Source organism: Ciconia boyciana, chromosome 1 (genome assembly GCF_034638445.1).
Source record: "Ciconia boyciana chromosome 1, ASM3463844v1, whole genome shotgun sequence".
Lineage (NCBI taxonomy): Eukaryota > Metazoa > Chordata > Aves > Ciconiiformes > Ciconiidae > Ciconia > Ciconia boyciana.
In genome coordinates, this window is record NC_132934.1 from 53406279 (window position 1) to 53428049 (window position 21771).

The 21771-nt window shown below is 38.0% G+C and overlaps 1 protein-coding gene across 4 annotated transcripts in view; it reads right to left on the reverse strand.

Annotated features, from left to right (window-relative positions):
- The window catches only part of ANKS1B (ankyrin repeat and sterile alpha motif domain containing 1B), a 448570-nt gene that overhangs the window by 169449 nt on the left and 257350 nt on the right, over positions 1-21771 (reverse strand). For all 4 annotated transcript variants that reach the window (XM_072866003.1, XM_072865996.1, XM_072866022.1 and 1 more), the window contains one exon: positions 3365-3463. In XM_072866003.1, the coding sequence (XP_072722104.1) occupies positions 3365-3463 (99 nt within the window). The remainder of the gene's footprint in view (positions 1-3364; positions 3464-21771) is intronic.

The following is a 21771-nucleotide window of genomic DNA, read 5'->3' on the forward strand; positions in this document are numbered from 1 at the left end:
TTAGTCAATTAAACATATCCTGCACACAACTCTTTTCTCTGAATAATTTTTTTTCTCAAGTCCTTGTACTTGCAATTTCAGTATCTTTTTAGACATTGTCTTTACCTCTCAACATGTCTGAACTTCCTTTTAATAAAACATATAAAATCCTTCTCCAAGCATTTATTGATTTCATTCTTTTCACACAAAAAAAATCTTAAATGCAATATCAAACTCTGCTATGAAATTTGCTCTAAGACTGATGTCATGTATAAAATATTTCCATTTCAAGAATTAACTTTACAAATGATATTTCTACTGGAGTGTCTTAACCTTATCTAATAATAATAAGCCATAAAGTGCTCTAGTTAATATTAATGTGAAACTTGAATAACTTAAATTTCATTAGTGTGAGATGAGAATTTGGGCTACTAGCTCTAATCCAACAAAAATAAGGGGTATTTTGAAAAGCAGAAATCTAACTGAAAGATTTCAACTCTACCTATCTCTTACAAACATACCAGTTTACCTTCTTATGAAATGTTCTCCTCAAATAGAGAATCATCAGGGAAAAATATTTTGAGAAATCTGGGTAAACATACCTTTGTATACTGGTTAAACACTGCATAAGAAACTACAATGATTAATTCATCTATATTTGGACAGATATGTGGGGTTTTTTCCTATTTAAAACTACTTCAGGCTCTAGAAAGTGGTTCCTAAACAGGCTACTGGTGTTTGAAATAAAGAAATTCATCACTCTTTAGGAAGCCAGCAATTATGAGTAAAAAAAGTCAGTCTTTCTTTTCAGCCACTAACTGCCTGTTGCATTTTCAGGCTGCAGAGATGAATATTGATGAGAATAAAAAAAAAGAGCTTAAAAAAAGAGTATTTTAAAACCTTGACAATAGATTAGTTGCTTGATTTTTACCCTCTAAGCTTATTTGATACTACCTGAGTATATGGGTCTAAGGAAGTGTTGTTCCATAGAAGTTTTTTAAAGCACTTATCTTCCACCTCAAAATCTGAGTTAAAAAGTATCACAAGACAGGAAACATTAATAGTAAAACTAAAAATAACATCATCAGCAATGTTATTAAGTACTAAAACACAAGGAGTCATCAAGTTTTAAATTAAATGAGGAACAGAAAAGAGGTACATGTTCAAAACAAACAAACTAAAAGAATTTTTATCTAATGAGATTCAAATTAGTGAGACTCCAATTATAGTTTGAGATCTTAAAATATTTAGATGGTATGCGCTATTTTGAATGCATGATGACAGAGCTGAACTTATCAACAAACAAATAGATATACAGAAATGTTTCATGGTTCCTTGCCGGATGTGAAAGTTTTTTAGATCTTCAGCAAGCTGTTGTGAATACAGCAAGGGTGGGTTACATTAGATACTTACCATGATCCTGGGTTTTTGGCCCCATAACTATTCCGACAGCTGTGCCTTCAAGAGAACTTGGTTTTGAATAGGAAATGATGTATTTTTACTATGTAAGTCCTCTTGTGTTGCTGAGTCATTTAAGTGAAGAAATGTGATGCACAGCTTCAGCTTTTGACTGCCTTTGTTTTGGTGTAACATTGGTGCATCAAAGACATTAAAAATGTGGTCCTTAAGGACTGTTTTTTCTAGCTCAACAGGGAAGCTGCTAAAGACTACCTCACTGTTATTCAGACCATGCTTCAAGCTGTTCCGTATTACTTAATTATCTTTGGTTCAGAAGATGTTGATTCTTCCAAGTAACTGCATAACCATCTTGTTCTCAACTGGTTTCAAGAATATGTCTAGAACTCGATTCTATCCTCCTTTCTCACATTAAGCACATTTTAAAAAGACCTCAGTTGGAGTTTTATGACAGAATCTGGTCTCAGCATTGGTATACTCTCCAAAAGCATACATTATTAACAATGTATTAATAAAGACCAGTTACTGAGTGCAGATAGCACTAAAATTATGATATATTAACAAGCTATTCATTAATTTTGAAAAATTTAAACAGAATACAAGCAAGCTGATCTCTCTAAGAAGTATGAAAAACAGAAAAAATACTTCACCAGCTAAGAGCAGAGATTAAGATTATAAAATTTTGTTTAAATGATAGCATTGCTGAAAAATTCATAAATTCATAGTTAAACCTTAAATATCTATTGTAATTCATCAAATGCTACTTTTATATACACTACTACTTGTACCATTTATCTCATTTGTCTAATATGGTATGTGGAATATTATTGTCTTTAATAATCTTTGGTGTTTGAGTGCACAGACTCATATTGTAGTATATATGGACTGACTAACACATCCAGATACAGAAATTCTTCGCAACTTCTAATTTTTCCCATACAAAAGAAACCCTTGTTCTCTTTTACAAGTGATCCATCCAGTAAGCCATGATGCACCAAAAAGCCTCTTCCAGCAATGTCTGCCTCATGCTCTAGACTGAAAAGTCCTTTAATAACTCTTCTCATTCTTGAGTATTATCAAACTCGAGCAGACTAATCTCTATTTACCTCAATTATTCTACACATGCTGCTCCCAGAACACTCCACATGCTTTACACTAGGTTTTATTCCCGCCCTAGTATCTTGCACTGAGTATCTGCATCACATGTGGCAGCCTTCTGACCCTCGCTGGTGTCTACTTCTCATTCATTCATTTTCCTTATGGAGAAAGCTGTAGCTTTCCAAAATCAAATAGTAAGTTTTCATGCTAGGCCCGCTATCTGTCTTGTTTGGAATACTAGTAGAAGCCTCCACTGATATATTCTGGTACACAAAATATAAGAACAATCCTTTTCTATCACCAATTTTAAAATCTATGGTTTAAATCAGCTAGCACCAAAAATGATTAGAAAAATGACTGCAAGTTATTCTGTCCACAGCTGAGAAGCAAAATTCAGGTACACAGCAGCAAATCAAATATGAAGCCTGCAGGAAGTCTCCGCATCCTACATGAAAGGCAGGTATTAGGAAAACAATGTTTCATCCAAGGCTTTTCGAGTATTTATATAAGGGGCAAAGTATTTCCAGGCCAACTGCTATGTAAAGAGAAACATCTGGGATTCATTGACAGCCTTATTTACACATATGTAACGACAGTCTACAAACAGATTGCAGAGCCAAAAATAATTAAAATAAATTCTAAACAGCCATCACTTCAAATTACAGATTTTACTCTCCTTTGCTTTGTCAATTACATCTATACAAAGGGAGTCCAATGCAATGTCATTACGTTATGCCACATTTGCATATGCAAAAAACACGTCTACAAAAAGAGTAGAGAGTTACGTTTATCTCCATTCAAAAAAGTGTCTTAAATAACATGAAAGCTGTAAGTGTTAGTTCCCTTGCTTGGATAATAACAGAAACTATACCTTTGGGAGAAGCTGGATTGCTTGGAGTATTCTCTGTCTGTGTCCAGAGTTAAGGATTCCTATTTCCAGGAGATCCTGGTCCTCCATTACATTGCTTCCCTAAAAATGGAAAAAAAAGGTTGAATAAAAATAAAAAAATAGCAGATGCCTTCAATAGCCTGAAACAAGCCCTTCTGTTGCATTTAAAAGAGAACATTTCGCTTAACTTATAGTATCTGACAAGAATCGTAAATTACTGATGATCGCATTTGTTTTCATGATGACAAAATATGGCAGAAGGTGCTTGAACTCATGGACAATTACTATACTGCTGGCAGCACTGCCAGTGGAGAAATTGTAGCTCTCACTCAAGCCAAATACCAGATGTGAACCTTCTTTCATTTGACTGAAACCAAGGACATGACTAGAGAAATGTTCCGAAACTTAATTTTTTCATTCCCCTCCTACCTCACCCAGCTATAATATGATGTTCATTTTTCTCCAGACTTAGCACTGATTAAGATGAGCAGAGTGGATGAGGATACACTTATTTAGTTCATTGTTAGTAAAATGGTGAAGAAACCAAAGAGGGGGAGTGGTATCAACAAACCCCATAGAGTCCCCACCCTCCTGAATTTAACTGTACCAGTGCAGTCCTAACTTTACCCATCACTGCTCTTACCTCCCTGTTTGTGGGCAGGTCAGATAACTCCTAACATGCAAACAGTTGAAAAAGACCATCTGTTCAAACAATACACAAGATAAGTGCCCACAAAAGTCTATAAAATAAGACTTCACAATTCAAGCCTCTGTTCTTAGGAGTTGCTACCAGTAGGAGAGGACCTATAGCTCCACAAACAGGATAATACGACTCATAAGTTCAAGGAGTCTGACACCACCTAGATAGTAAGTTCAGCATTCGAAGGTTAAGGTACTTGATTAGCTGGCAGTGACTATTGGGAATCACAGGAGGCACAACAGTAGCTCAAAAAGGGAACTGCAGCCAGGGACCAAATCAAGATGGTTCAAAGTAGGCTGGCAGTCTTGTATTGCTTTTTTAGACTACCTAATTTCAGACAAAACCTCAGGGTTTTTAAAAATTATTTTTAAAAAGCTTCTAATTATTACAGCTGTGAACAAAACCTGCAAAAAACAGATGACCTGTCTGAACTCTTACCCCTGTTGGAGTCTCATGACACTAATTTGCTAGAAGCAAGAATTATTATTTGTACTCATTTAACATCATAATGAAATAGGCTTTATGTGAGCAAATCCATGAAAAACTTCATCTCCACCTTTCCATTTGGCTTGCTGCTTCTGACTCAGTAGAGCTCTTAAGCAGCAGTAAAAAGAAAAGCTAATAGGCGCATAACAGAACATGCTTAAATACTTTGCTGAATCAGGGCTTAATAATGGATACGAATTCTTTCTGAATATTAAATCTCCTGTCCCACAGCAACATAGCTTTCTTTCAAAAAGCACACTGGAATATGCAATACTTCACCCTGTTCAGCTGCTAAATCTTCACTCTTTTCAGATGGACTGATTAGTTTACAGATGTACTCTTGAGGACTCTCAAGTGCTACTCTGTGGAGTATCCTGCAAAATCTAGGGGAGGTCTTTTTAAGGCAATCATGGAAACTTTGCAAAGCTATTACATTTAAAATTATATTTCACAGTAAGTGGTATGATTTAAGACTACAAGTCTGCAAATCATATCCTGAAAGAATTTGTGTGCAGCATTCAGAACATGGGCAGGCACAGACCTGCTCTAAAGGGAGAAGCTGTGCAATCATGCCGGTTTAAGTAGCTCACATGGTGTAAGAGTGCATGCAGCACAGGCTGTGCAAACACTGATAGTCATGAGGTGGGGTTAATACCCCCTTCATCTCCCTGGTAAACACATACAAATTTCCCCTTTCTTCCTTTCTCCAGTAAATAACCTAAAGGAGGCTGTAAACTTAGAGGAAGAACTGGGGAAAAAAACCCTGTATTTTGGGCTGGATTCTCCAGCTGCTGGAAATAGCTAGCATAAATGGATATAAGCAAACTGAAGCCAACTGAGGATCCAGTCCAAAACAAAGACTATACATTTTTGTTCATTTTAATAAATGCACCTATATTGTTTACAGCTATTGCTTTCACTTCATTTCACTGTTTTTCAGATTTCACCTTTCATCACTGCATGGTGTTTACACACTATCACGGTGTACTCATCACTGAGCTACTACACACTGTTTACTGGTGTCAATAACCTTGGCATCCAGCTTCAAATATTGGAATGTTTAAAACCCAATTCAACTAACACTTAGGCACCGGAAAAATCCCGTCTATTTGCACAAAGTTGCTGCATAGCAGAGACAGCATTATTTTATTTTATTAATTCTTTACTATTGTTTTTTCCTTATATATTAGTTCACATATTTTGTTTCTTTGCAGTTGGTATTATATATTTTTAAAAGTATGCAAGGTTACAAAATCAAATATTTAACGCTCAGGAAAGCCTGGAATTCATGTTGCCTCCTTGTCCCCTTTCTGAGAAGGCAACAACCTGGTCTTTCAGTGTGCTCAGGTTTTGGAGCTTGTCCTGTGTGTTACCAGCAGTGTCAACAGTAGCAGACACTCACCCCTCCTGTAAAACAGACTTCATTGTCTCCTGCCATGGAGCTAAACCAGCTCTTCATCTTTCCACAAGAGCAAACCAGGAAACTTTAGATACTCAGTATATACCCACTATTGCTTAACACAGAGGAGTAAACTGATAGTAGTAGAAAGCTGCTGTCTGCTTTGCAGACATGCCTGTGAAGAGAAAGAAACAGTCTCCCTTATTCCTATCTCCCTGGTGTCTTCTCCTATTCTCCCCTTAATGCCAGCCCCGATTATTTTTTTTACCTGATTCCTCTTCTTGCGCTCCTCCAGTCTCCTTCCACAGGCTCCTATGTTGAGAGTGAGGAAAACCTCACTTCCTTCTGCAGCAGATCAGAGACGAGGAGAAATTCTCTCCTTGCTCTTAGCTGCCATGCACACATTTATTATAAGCTGGGCCAAATTTAACCTCAATTAACTTTACGGAGATGACATGGTAAATGTAATTAAAATGAATATTAATGCAAGAATGTCTTTTTACATTATTTCAGCCTTAAAAATAGCTGAGCTGTTAGCTGAAACATTCACCAAAAAGAAATTATTCTAGTAGAGACCTAGAGAATTTGAGTCCAAAGATTTAACTTTGATATGCTTATAGACAGAACAGGTTCTTGTAACAGGAAATATGGGACAGCAATCTCTACTGGAGCTATTATGCTTTTATTATGTAATAAAAACATAAGAGGCTTTGTGATATTGTAGTTTCTTAAGTCTACAGGAAAACTTAGTTGGAAGGAAAACTTACTTCTCAGAATTAAAGCAGTAAGAATATATCAAAATTGTTTATACTAGGACAGATTCAGATCTCGTTCACTTCAGCTTACACTGTTGAAGCTCCTGTCTTGTTAATGCATAAGAGATAGTCTTACTTATGAATTAGAAAGATTCTGATTCTGAAGTTCCAGTTAGGAAAGAGTGTAGCTGCCCCCCCCCCGATTTGTGGTTCTGCACAACTGTCAGGAATATCATCTTTTTCCCTGTAAGCACATACAGGAAGCCAATCTCCTGAGTAAGAGGGCAGTAGTTTCACAGAACAGTTGGGCTCAAGAAGGAAGGAAAAACGACTCTGCATGTGGGAGACTGGAGGCATATGAAAAACAACACAGTTTAAAAAACCCAGAAATTTTGCCAAAATCTGAGATAGTTCCTATAAATAAGTTCAGAACAAAATACATAATGGTACGCTATGAGATAAAGATTTTACTGGCACTTATTTGGGTTGTTCCACATAAAACCACCTCTGGCACTCTCCACCTGAAGTTAATATAGCCTTTCCCAAAAATGCTGGGTTAGACCTTTATACCAGATTCCAAATGTATGTAAGTACAGATATACATATACAGAACCTTTAGAAAACAATTTAATCTGGAATATGTCAGATTTATAGCAAAAAAATTACTCTCTCTATTAAAAATAGCCTAATTTTAATACATTAAAGAACCTCTAAAATCCAATCAAAGCAAAAGATTCATAAACTTGTAGACAACTTCATTTACTATCAAAAGAGAACAACTTTCAAGATTCTTAAAAAAAAAAAAAGACCAATATACATTCTACAGCCTGCAGGAACAAAAGCATTTTGAAGATTTGTCCCTGAAGATTATACAATATAGTGATTAGAAGAACATATTAGGATGGCAGGCATGACTGTATGTTTCTCATTGCCCCCACTTTTGTACCTGTGTTTTTAGTCTTTCTTCATATATTTTCTGTGCCTGAGACCTATGGTGAAAAATTCCAATGTCTGGTTCTGTCATCTAAGTAAAATAAAAATGGTACAGAAGCTTTAAAACAGCTGGAAGATATATCACTAGACTTATCTGAAAACTCAATCACTGAAGTTGGAAGAGAGGGGGTGTGGGGAACAAACCACCTGCATATGCTTTTTGGTCTTATTCTTGCTCTTCACCGTAGCTAATAGATTGAAAGCCTGATAAAGGCTGGAGAGAGGTTTCATAGATTTTCATTGCAATCAAAGTTCTGGAAAGAAACCTCAATGGAGAAGTAAATGCATATGCATCACTTCATGTAAACTGAGTAAAAACTGGCTGAAAACAAGAGAAAGAAAAAAAATTAATTTTGCATTTTAAGCTTTTTTCTCTCTTACAAAAGAAAAGATTGTTATGTAAGAAATATATTTGGGAGAGTTCTGGCTATAGGCTGGCAATACCAACTAACCCAGCTTTTTCTATGCTCAACTACGTCAGCTAGAGGAGGAAAAGTAGTGAATCTGGTGCCTAAAGCTGTGTAAGAGCTGCTACCCACCAGGCTGTTGAATTCATTTGCTGAGCAGCCATTATTGAGATCAAGTTCAACTGGAGATGCCAAGTGCTACTGGAAGTGGCAACAACTTCTGGTAACCTTTTTATGCTTTTGGCATATTGGAAATTGGTCTGCCCAAGAGCAGGGTTGGTGTGGGTAAGGGAAGGATGACTTCTGAGGTAAATACAGTATTGATGGGGTAGCACTGCTGGTTGCATCACTCTTGTTGCTTGGGGAGCACTACACGCTCTCCTTTTCCCTCTCCCAGCCGTCCATGTAGTCATCTGTTGCACCATCAACATTTTGTATTTGCACTGAATCTCATCTTGGCTAATTGAGACCTGACACTGCAGGAGCACAGCTGGGGGGATCCGAATGGAGTTGGGGCAACAGGGCTCATACCTGGGTTTTCAGGGTTGCTGGAAAAATGACTTGGCACAGAAAGGAAAAAAGAGAATTTGGGAGGTGGTACAGTTAGCTGTGGTATCTGGGAGTACCATCATTCCTGCTACTCAGGTAAGAGAGGTGGGAGCAGGGTGGAGCCAGATGGGAATGTCCTTCCATTATACATGCTTGGAGGCTGAAGTCAGAGATAGAAAACTGAGATCAACAGCATCAAAGAGCTCTGTTGTTCCTTACTCCTTCCACCCCAAGCGCATAACTGGGAAGGAAGGGAGCAGGCGTCTGGTACCAATGGGAACAAGGACTGTTACGAAGCACATCCTCAGCAGCTCACTTTAAACAGCCCCCTCTTCATTCTGAATTGCTTTGCTTCTCACCCGCCTAATCCTAATATTCTTCCAAACTGCATCCCCTTGAAATAGTTGACATCTAAAGTGTCCCCTGGCTAGGAACAAATTAAAGACATCTCACAAAATGGTTAAGGACACACTGAATGACCAGGACTTTTATTTTTCATTGTCTAAATCATATGCCAGAAGGTTTATAAATTTTCATCACAACATAGCTTTTCCACAAAGTAAAAGAGTTTATTACTTAGAGACTTGCCAGAAATGGCTAGAGAAATGTAGTTTTCAATAATGAAAACTGCTTCTTATTAGTGCAAAAATTTCAGGCAATGTGTCACACATTTCATTTCCAAACAAGAACTGGCAAACGACCAGAATTTAGCAAGCTTCAGTATGAGTGAAAAGGTTGCCTCTCCCTAGTATTGCCACTGTTAACATGAAAACAAGATCTGTAAGAATGATTATTGAGTGAAATGCTTAACTTGTACTTTGAGGTCAGAAAGATTTATCAGATTCCTGGAGATACTGCAGAAATTGTTATTTCACCTACAAACCTGACAAGACTCTGTTAGAAAAATCCCCTGCAGAAGCATGAAATTTTGCCTTGGGGAAAAGAGATTGATTATAAAATATATTAGGAAGAAAGGATTGAGCATGTTGTGAAATAATAATTTGATAACGTTCTTCCAAAATTATTTTGCTTTTAGACTACTGATAATGATACTCATTCTCGATCCTCGCCTTGCTTTATTGTCAGTCTTTACATTTATGACTTTCTTAGAATTAAAAACCCCACAAAACCAAAGAGAAAACTGGAAGAAAGTTTTCCATATTACTGTCATTTTGTCAGGAAGTAATAATAAACTACTATTGAAATGTAATTTAAAAAGGCCATTTCACTCATAGATAAGAGTGAGGTGATAGCAATTCAGAGCCCTAATTTACAAATTATGCTTAAAGATAGAAGGTGATGCAAGTAGGATCAGTTTAAAAAGGAGTCCCAACAGACCGCTAGTCCCACTCCACCTATATTTTAAAGAGATCTCTCTGGTTCACATTCAGCTCTTCCAGAAGCGAACCTGAAGTAACCAGTGCCATCAAAAGCTTTTAAAATATTGATATTCAAATGAACATATAGTCACAGACCTTTCACACAACAGTAAAAGTTAATTAAAGTATAGTGATAATTAAACAATACTGATAGCTGGGACAAGGATCCTTGTAGGAAGAATTTCTGCTATTTTTATCCCCTCTTCCTTGTAGCACTGATTCATTACAACCAACACAATTGTCACATGCAAATTAGCTGCACAGATAAGGTGGCAATTGAAAAAATTACCCCTGATGTCGCACTTGGCCCACTTAATTACTAACGCTGTTGACCCAACTCTGTCTGCCTATTTAGTCATAACAATTCAATAAAATAATTATTAATACTTACCTAAATTACATCTTAATGTCTTGAATGTATATTGTGAAGATAATTTCACTTCATTTGAGTAATGAAAATTCCAGAGGTCTATATTGTACCATTACTCAGATTACTTGAGATAAATGCTAGTTAGCTTAGATGCTAAATTTCTCAAAGGACCCACTTTAAAATCAATATTACTGTGAGCTAATTAACAGACTTCTAAATTCTCAGAAAAATATTCCTTTCTCCAGTAAGTGTGTAAGTTTGGGGAGTGCAGGAAGGGGTAAACATGGTATTTTCAGACATAACAAAAATGCTGAATACCTGCTCTGCATGTAACATGGAGTTCTGTTTAACCTTGGAACTAACACTGGTGCTTTTGTAATAAATGTAAAAACTCTGTTCACCTCCCAGAATGTCTCACAGAAGTATTTCCTTCCTCACATTTATATCAACCCTCGTCAGGTAGTTTAAAAATGTAAGCCACCCAAATCAGCCCAGAGAGTACAAAAAACAGAGTCAAAGACTTTGACTGTAAAATTCTGGGCAGGATCCATGTCTTAAAAATAGGTTATCCACAGAAAGGGTCTGTGAAATAGCAGCAAGGAAAGCACACACTCAAGAAAATACTCAAGGCTTCACACACTTATGCCCTAAAGTTACGACTGAGGTCTTGGAAGCACTTGTTCATCTCCTGCCTGCAGCTGAACCCTGCTCACACTGGCAGCTTTACCCTTGGGCTGCCTGGTGTTCAAGCTCTCCGTTCTGAGCAGATGGAGCAGCTTGGAAACCACGTCAGACCTTCAAGTGAGTCTAGAAAGTAGGTCCTCCTCTTAGATGCCATCAGAGCTTGATCTGGTAGGAAGTCTCAGAGCATGCCCAAGGCAGAAACACAGGAGCACGGCGTGAATTGGCAGCTGCTCTTTCTTACAAATCTGACGGAAGGAGGAAGAATTGCTTTAACTCTTTCTCATATCACAGCCCAACCATTAGAGGATTCATGCAGAAGGTGGAAGATCAGATTCACGTGTCTTTCTCAAGCTCAGATTTCCCAAAAAGAGAAGAAGCTATGCAACAACTGATAGGAAAGGGCATTCTGGGATTGAGGAGGAATCGTTCACTGGTCCTGCTGAAACTAAATTGCTGTGAAGTTTAGTCAGTAAGCCAGAAAGGAATATTATCCTTTAGATCAGTGACAGCTGGCTGTGGTAAATCAATCTTCTTGTGCTGTTGCTAGAAAAGTTTCTGGTTTACATCCAGTTTACATCCAAATATAAAAAGCAGAGAAAAAGCTAAAAATTCAGGACTTTCTATTTCTTTCAACCAAATATCCTAACTTCTGAGCTACAGACTCATGCTTCTGGTGCATACTGTAATTTGAAAGAAAACAGTGAGCCAGCTGTCCTCGTCCAAAGGTACGACTTGGATGTCAAGATCCAGGGAACAGCACAGGAAATCCAGCCTCCAAATAGTGTCTAATGCAGGGCTGCAAAGGGAGGCAAAACTTTCAGATATAACTCCTGCTTTGGAGTACCCTACTGGCTTCCTCTGCTTAGCATTGCAAACCCCTTTCTTAAGTGCCTTTCTCTTCCTACTAAGTTACGCAGGGTCTTGTGCACCTAATTCAATTGTAGGGATGCTGCTCCCAGAGACAGGAACCGTAAAGTCAAGCGTGGTGATGCTCACCATGGCTGCAGCTAACTGCATTTTTAATATGGTCTTGGAGGCCTCACCTGGCTGTTTGGAGTCCACTCTATGCACTGCAAAATGAAGGCACTGCCGAACTTTCAGGGGCCCAAGCCATTTTTAGGACCTAGCTGCTAGTAACTGGAGGCTGTTAGGTCAACTGAACTTGCTGTTTTGTTTAATATTATATTACTAAATATACTAAAATATGAAGCAGCTCCCAAAAATGAGAAATACTGCAAAATGAATGGCATTTTCTATGCATCACTGATTTGCTATGTTTAAATGTGTTTCACATTCCACCATGCTGCTTTTGATCTGTAGTGGTGAAGCAAGGGTAAAAGGTAAGAGAGCTTGTAAACTAATAAGGAACTGGAATATACTAACTTTCTCTAGGTAAAAATTAAAAGGGTGCAGGGAAAATATGCAGTCAAGCTTGCCTGCTAAATACAGTTGTTACGTTGAGACCCATTTTAACATATTCCTACAGATTTTGTTTGCTAAGGCAGGCACAATGAATAGCAGAATTGAATAAGATATTGTCGTCTCCCACTGCACACAGATGAAATTTCTGTTACATGTGATTTTTCTTATACAAACCGTTGTGATTTATTTCCATGGTATATAGAGAGATATTACTAGCCAGGTCCCTCAAGCCCAAGAGGTAAGTGGAGATGGCCTTCATTTTCTTCAAACCCTTTCTAAAAATACGAGAATATTTGATTAAGGGTTGACAATTTTCTTTTCTTCCTTTGCTTGTTCTTGTAATTCATTTCGCATGGGAAGTGGGCTGTGTTTTTCTTATCCCTTCCAATTCAGCAGCCGGGCGGCTGGCTTTGCGGGCCCACTCCCGTCACCACGGCAACCAGCAGATCGCTGTGATGCGATCCCATGTGCTTTATGTCACTACACAGTGCTATTGTTCTCCAGTAACAATTTGGGAGATGCATTTCCCTGTTCTCATAAAGGAGGATTAATTATCGTTCCACTGGATGGTCATCCCCCGTGTCCCGCCTGGACTACAGCATCATATTAGGATGCGTTTCGCTTCACATGTGGCGACTTCAAGAATGACTGGTTCGCACCATGAAGCCCGTGTTCAAGCACCAAGCAGACACTGCTCCTCAGAAACACGCTAGAGCATCTGAATCGAGGCTGTAGTTATCAAGAATCATCAGTATGACCATACTAGGTGAGATCAAAGGTCTCTCTAATTCATTGGTTCAGTGTCTCTGCTACTGGCCAAAACTGCCCAGAAAAGCAAAATATAAAAATAATTTGTCTTATATAATTTTTTTCACTCTCATCTTTGGGTTAATTTAAAGTTAAGCATATGGGCATTTAGCTACACTAAAGACTGAATGCTGGATATATAGCAGGCAGAAGACCTGATTTTGCTAAATACAAATCCACCATAGATTTCAACGGATACATAAGGCTCAGCTGCTCTTTAGCATTTGGAAGAAGCTGATTTACCATCCCTTTTCTAGATTGCAGCAAATCATCCCTGCGCTGCAAAGCTTATTTCTTTTTCTGGGCTGCAGAGATGGCAGGAACCCTGGACTAACCTTACCAATTAACTTTGGGATGATATATGCCACAAGAATCAAAATAAGAGCAGTCCTTTCAAAACTCTGCGATGATAACAGGCCCAAACTTGTAGAGTGCATGGAAGAAAGGACACTTAGAATCACAGAATCAGAATCACAGAATGGTTTGGGTCAGAAGGGATCTTTAAAGATCACCTAGTCCAACCCCCTGCCATAGGCAGGGACATCTTTCATGTTGCTCAAAACCCCATCCAACCTGACCTTGAACACTTCCAGGGATGGGGCACCCACAACTTCCCTGGCCAACCTGTTCAAATGTACCACCACCCTCATCATAAAAGAAGTTCTTCTTTATGACCAGTCTGAATCTACCCTCTTTCAGTTTAAAACCATTGCCCCTTGTCCTGTCACCACAGGCCTTGGTAAAAAGTCTCTCTCCATCTTCCCTGTAAGCCCCCTTTATATATTGGAAGGCAGCAATAAGGTCTCCCTGTAGCCGTCTCTTCTCCAGGTTGAACAACCCCAACTCACTCAGCCTTTCCTTGTAGGAGAGGTGCTCCAGCCCTCTGATCATTTTCATGACCTTCCTCTGGACCCGCTCTAACAGGTTCATGTCTTCCTTGTGCTGGGGACCCCAGAGCTGGAGGCAGTACTCCAGCTGGGGTCTCACCAGAGAGGAATAGAGGGGAAGAATCACATCCTTCAACCTGCTGGCTACGCTTCTTTTTATGGAGCCCAGGATACACTTGGCTTTCTGGGCTGCAAGTCCATGTTGCCAGCTCATATCCAGTTTTTCATCCATCAGTATCCCCAAGTCCTTCTCTGCAGGGCTGCTCTTAATCAGTTCATCCCCCAGTCTGCCACTGATATTGGGGATTGCCCAACCCAGGTGCAGGAACTTGCACTTGGCCTTGTTGAACTGCATGAGGTTCACATGGGCCCACTTCTCAAGCCTGCCAAGGCCCCTGGATGGCATCCCTTCTATGCATAAAGGGGATATTTCACTCTCTGTCCTTTACTGATCCCCTAAAACACTTGAACAAGGTATAACTGGACAATGAGTCCAAAGAATGAGGGAAAGACATTCCATTTATGCTAACTTTATCTAAAAATTAAAGGTTCCATTTTGGAAAACAACTGGGTAGCCATTGATAATGTAAGAAGTGCATTCTGAAGTGATTCACTGATCACTGCATTTCTTAATATTTCTTTGTCAACCCATGACAACATATTTTAAATATTAAAAACTAGCATTTCATGTAGCATGGTCTAGCTATGTCACCAATAATACAGCAACTGTCACCCAGAACCTATAGAAACCCTGTGTAGCTACTGACTGGATCCCACATAAAATATTAACTACCACAGGCATCAAAATAGTTTGCCCACAATTTTTAAGTATCTTGCCATTGAACAATAACATTTATATTTCTGAAATGTAAAAATAAACAAACGCATTCAATAAATAAACAAACAAATACAAAATCAGATTTCTGGCTGTGTGAGCCAGATATTAAACTGTTCTGTTCCCTTCCTCCCTTCATATCTGTTTTTTCTCCCTGTGCAACTTATTCCCAATTCACATATTGTATTCAGATACAGTTCAAATACTGTGACCTTTCTTTCTGTTCACATTCTCTGCTTTATTTACACATTTTTCACTCTTTTGCAAATATTCTTGTATTGTTTATCTCAGATACAACACACAAGCAGTAATTAGTGTGACTACCATAGTTCTGTGTTTTCTACCCATAACTGAGTAGTTCGAAGTTACAAATACTCACACAACATGACATTTTTATACCAACCCATAAATTACTTGCATATATAATGACAGGCATAATCTTTTATTACCAGTGAATATAAGAAAAAAATCCATGCATTTGAAGAAGTCTGTTCTCAGAAATTGAACTATGTAACTTATCTCCAGCCAAAGCAAGTACTAGCTGTGAAGCTTAAAGTCACATATTGGTCTCAATAAGACTGTAAGACAGTCCTAGCATCTTGATGTAGCCCTTTGAACTATTCTTCCTGCCTAGCAAAGAGTATTTGGTTTCAAGAATCTTCTATGTAAAGGTAAACTTGTTCTGTTATTTATCTGAGGGGCTCATTATTCTTCCCATAGATGTGCTGCATTTTCTTAAAAATCTGAGTTAACATGTTCAAAATTAATGAGAGGACAGCTTGATACATTCTTAGGGTAGTATTACCTGTGTGCAGACTGATCCAGTCCCAAAACAGTGTGGAAGGATTCTGCAATGTTGCTACACAGCTGATTTTCCAAGTGCTCATGTTGGGATATCTACTCTCAGAGTCGGGCAATCTGACACTAGTACTTCATTTCCCTCAGTCACAGGAAACCTTCATGCAAGTCAGTCCACCTCCTATGGCACTCTCCTTCCTGATGCTACTGTGATGAGTGTTTCCACCAACCAATTTCTGATACAAGGATACTGCATTCAACAACTAATGTTTAGGGGTCTTTGGGGCCTCCCCCTATTTAAATTCAAGCAGTTCTTTTACTGATGCTTTGCAGATTTCTTTGTGAGCAAGCTTTTTCTAATTTAACTTTTCTTTGCGATAAATGCTCCTAATGGTCCTGATGAACACTTCTGAGTCTCACTGGCCCCTTCTGCCTCTAATATCAGGTCCAAAACAGACCAGCACTACCAACAAATTGCATAATAAAACTGTGTGCTCCTGATCTAGTGACACAAGATTGCAGGAGACTGTAACTTCACTTGATATAATTTCTATATTCCAGTACACCTTCTTAAAAGGAAAAGTTACTGCAATGAATAAAACAGACAAAATAAGAGCTGCTGATCCCCACTACACATTAAAGGAATGTTGCAAAGTCACAAAGCTACAAAACACCAGAATGAAGACTGTTCAACACTGGCTTACCACCCTTCACCCCAGGATACATATTCTACATGGCATCATACACACAGTATAATTATATTTATGAATAATCCATGAATTCAGTGCAGGGGGATGGATGGTACTTATGAAATAAGATAGCTGATATTTCTTTTTTTAGCCTTTATCATTCTCTGTGTGGGTCCATGTCTTATATATAGTTTTCCATTGAAGACCTCACCAGTAAGAATGACTCACTTTCTTCAGACTTTTTTTAGACATTCATTGAAATAATATTAGACAGCTCCAAAACAGGAATTAATATATTTTATAAGACTCCTTCAAGGCAAGGTGGCATTTTTATACCCATTATACAGATAAAGAATTAAAGTAGGACTAATTAGGGCCAGAATAAAAAAAAAAAAATCTATTAGTTCTAAGTGCCTAAATGCAGGGATTGTTTTCTTCCATTTCAATGAGTACTTAGTATCTGTCTACATATGTATTCAAAGGACAACTGTAGTCAAATTCAGTTTTAGCTGTGAGCACTCACACTTCAGCAAATCCAAATTCTGCTCCTTCCCTTGCACATGTGTATCAGTGTATATGTGTTTCCAGTGCAACAGTTTTATCAGAAAAGCTTGTCCCTATTTGTAGCTAGCTGTCCAGGTAAATCAGAAGCCTGAGACACCTTGGAAAACGGAAAAATCTGAATAATATCGTACTACAAAGCATGCTGGAAAACATGGACAGCTTTCTGCAAGGAGTCAGCTTAAGCCCAGCCAAGCAAACTAGCTCTCACTTGGCACCAGCTCTGTTGGGCCAGAGCTATCTCCCAAAGAGTGACAAGAACATCTCTGTGAAAACCATCCAGTTAAATGTCCCTCTGCTTTTGTTCAGGACTCCCTAAAATGTTTTAAAGAATTTGGATGTGAAGCAGATATCCTCTGTCCCCTTCTTTGTTTTCTTTTATTCCCCCTTTTTCTTCCTCTTCTTCCCTCCCTCTGTCCTTCCTTCCTTCCTTTGATTTGGAGACAAAAAAGACACACAGTAATTTCTACTGAGAAAAGAGGAAATGGAGAAAAGGAGGAGATGGGGAGAACAAGAAGAGTCCAGCCTGCAGGGATAATCTGGCAGGGAGAGAGCTCAGAAACATAAATGTATTTTGGGGAGAGGGTCAGACACAGAGAAACTCAGAAATAAAGAGAAATGAAGAGTAGTACCCGGGTAGCTCCAGGAGAGACAAGAGCTAAGAAACAGTTTCTGCCATGAGTTTGGCTTATAGAAGCAATAAAATGCATGAATTCAAGATTAAAGTAATGATAAATTGCATATAGCTAGCTCATACACAGAAAATGTTCCTGATTCATTTTGTTTGGGGCATAAAAAAAATTAATAAGTATTAAATACTTGTTTTGTTTTCCTGCACTATTTTTAGCTTGAGTCCAATCATTGCCACTGAATTTATTCAGAACTTAACTGAAGGTGCTCAGTGAGATTCCTCAGGTGATCTGGTTACCACTGGCTCCCTCCTGAGAAACTGTGCCTTCCAACTGCAGGTACTTAGAAACCTGTACTATCCAAGGACAGACACAAGCAGATAATTGGCCACAAGATAGCTCTTAATATACAGATATTTCTATCCCAGGATCCTCTCTTGATTTCATATATGTGGGCCAGCAGTATTATGTAATTTCCTAGCCAGATAATTAAGGGAGTAGAGAAGCGTCTTCCCCAAACTCATAATCCAAATCAAAGGCTGACCTCAGAAAAGACCCTTAGATATATTATCCTATGCATTCTCCACAGACCAGGCTTCTTCTGCATGTGCTAGCAACTGTTTTCATTATTCTCTTGTCTCTTGAATCTCCATTTCTTATTGTTCGAGAAGGAAGGAAACCAGCATGCACTTTAAACAAAAACATATATGAAGCAAGATGCTATTATATACATAGCAGAGTTAAGAGACAGAGACAAATCAAACCATACAAGCAGGAACAGCAGAATTTGCTGACAAAAAGCCTGATATTACAGGGAACCAAAGATTTGTCTGTATCTGGGTTCTTTGGCACAATATTACACTCTTGCTGCATAAAGTTATTTTTCTGGGCAGAAAGTGAAGATCTACGATTTCTACAGGCAATAAAACAAGTACTTAAAAAATCAGAACATCAGGAAATAAAAAGTTCATGGACAGAACAGACACATTTCCAAATTCCAAGAGAGATGGAAAATGAAATAAAATAACTTGCATTGTCAATTTATAATTCCTTTCTGGCAACAAGAGGAATGCCTAGGGAGTTCAGAGAAGCTAACAGAACTATAATATTCATACTATATTTAAAAATGGATCAAGGCTAAAAACCAACTCAGTATTGTGCAATCTTTTATCCTAATGCAGCATAGCAGCTAAGAACTATTATTTCTTTATAAATGACATCTTAACTTCAGGAAGTGGGCTTTCTATGTGATTAAAAGGGGAGCTGTTTGGAGAGAGCATACCTGAAGCAGTGAAAAAGCTGTTAAATAGTGTGGCTACTGAAGAATAGAAGCTATCAATCATTTCAGAGATTTTAAGAGCTGTAACCAGCTGCACATATATTTGTTTTTAGCATAAGCTGTAAGGTTCAAGTGAATAAGATGCAGATTCCCCCCCCCCCCCTTCCTAATTGCAAAGGGGGATTGTGCACAGAGGGCCACTCTTTACCAATTCATGGCTAACTAGGCAGTCAGAGAAAATACTGTTTGGGATTTATATCAGAAAGGTCACTTGATAGGTATTTATCCAGCATACTTTTATTCGTGGTATTCCAGTTTTTAATATTTAAACTGACTGTTAGCACTTGTATCCACAGTAACCTTATCCCTCCACATCTGCCACCTGGGCAAATACTTTGGCTTTTATATTTCAAAACTTCCATCCAGATCTGGTCTTTGGATCAAAAAATTTTCAGAGAATTATTATCCAGTCAAAGACTTTCAACACAAATCTAGAGCAGGTATGGTACATCTTGCAAATTTAACCCATTGTTGTTCCCATCCATAATGCTATTAAATCATTCAGTTTCCAATAATTCAATAAAATACCGCATAAGGTAATACTAATAAACACCTGAAACATGAGATTTCAGTTAAGTTGTATATATAACAAGTGTATATACCATCAGTTTCATCAGTACCAGCCAGTCTAAAGCAAATACAGTGTATTGTTGCATGGAGATTTTATCCCATATGCACAGTAATTGGAGCTTAATGAGGGACAGCAAAAGACACAGAATATAATACAATCCATAGTGAATAAAATGTTTGAAATGTTTAATGTAGTGTTTTAAAGTCTACAGAAGTAAATTATTTGGGGACTAAAGTAGCATTTGTGTTACTTGTTTTCCTGAAAATATGTTTCAATCAGGAGTGGACTACGACCAGAGACCAGGAGTGGACTAAGACCAGAATTTCATTGTGTGACCTTGTATTTATGAGGAATAAAAGCTTGTTGTTAATTCAATCAATTATACTTATGTGGAATAAAATCATAGTTAAGACAAGGCAGTTTGCTTTGTCTGCACTGGGCCTTTACCTTACTTTCAGCAGTTGAAGAATATATCTTCTTTCCCATTTAAAGTCAAGAACATCAAACTTTCTTAGAACTGAACCTGTGCTTAGACCCATGTAAAACACTCAGGCAAAGTTTTTGGAGGCGACCTCTGATGCACAGTGCTCAGCTTCTGAAAAACCATGACAAAGTGTTTCTAACTGAACATATTAATTTTTAATTGTCTAAAGTTATCATCTGAAGTGTTATCCTTTTATCTTTTCTAACTCTTTATAACCCAGTTTCTAAAACACAAATGCAAACAAGAAACATGCTTGGATGTATCAGTACTTTAGAGTGATAACACAATTCTAATGTTCCAGATGGAACAATACTAGACAAGTGTAAATCACTGCTGAATGAGAAGAGAATGAAGTTTGGGGGTCTTATAATTTTAAACAACCATTGGGCTAAGGTTGTAAAATCATTAAGCAATGCAACATTAGAAAAATAAAAAACAGTTTTGTTTTTAACTGCTAGTTCTTTGAAATGTGTGCTTGTGCATACTCAAATCTCAGTACACTGAATGAGGAAGGAATTTTGAGGGAAAAAATTAGTAGACAAACCTGTGATTGAAGACTGTATCATAAGGCATATGAATGCGAGAGATGAACTGAGGTTGCAGAGGTACTGTAACTCTCCAGTTCTTTACTTCTGAGCACGTGGGATTTTTCACCTTAGTGAATTACCTTTTTGTGTAATGTGTGTATGTGTGCGTGCACGTGTGTGTGCGAGTGCAAGCGTGAATAGGCAGAACAGACAGCACATTGTGAAGGGCAGGCAGAACGGACAGCATGTTGATAAAGGCTTCACGGGTTTCATTGCTTTTGTCGTTGAAAAGGTTAAAACTGATGCTGGGGTGTTGGTACCATAAAAAATATATGGGCATGGGGTACGGGAGAAGGAAACATTTTCACCAATGTATGGGAAAACAGATCTCTCAACTGAAGGAGGAGAAAGTTTAGGTGCCCAGGAAATTTAGAAGCAGTCAGGCAAACTCTATACCAGGCATGGCTTGTTTGCATGGCAATTCTGGTACATCATATTCTAGAACAGCTTTTAAAAGGTATTTAAAAGCTGTAGTTTTACTAGCAAAATTAAGCTTGTCTCCCTTGTTGAAATTTTAATTATTTTTGATGGAAAGAAAGCTTCTAATCTACGTGATGAGAGGCACAATGCGTTGTACAGTGCATCTGTTTCTTTACTGGTTTCTCTTAAATGTTTTGTTCATCTCCCAACTGCACAGTTACTTCATTTGGCTTTATTCTCTTCCCATTATGAAATTCTGTTCACTTCCCCATTGTTTCCCTATCCGACTCGGTACTGATGACAGTAACTATCTGTTGCTAACATCACCATCCATTTCCTTCTTGAATAAGGCATTAGTTGTATGCTGAAAGGTTGATGACAAAGAGGTCAGGAGTCTAGAAATCTATACTGAGGATGAATCCTGTGATCTGAAATACATATTGTTACTATATTTGTATTTTATTTGTCCTCTAATAATTCATTCATTCTCCAGGAGTTCTCAAAGATGATTGCTAAAGGACCTAGTATTTCCTCTTCAGTTTCTTAAGACTCTTCATCAAACATCACCTAACCTAGATGATTCAGATATTTTAATTAACCAAGTACTCTTTTATCTGCTTGCAGTATGAGCGCTCTCT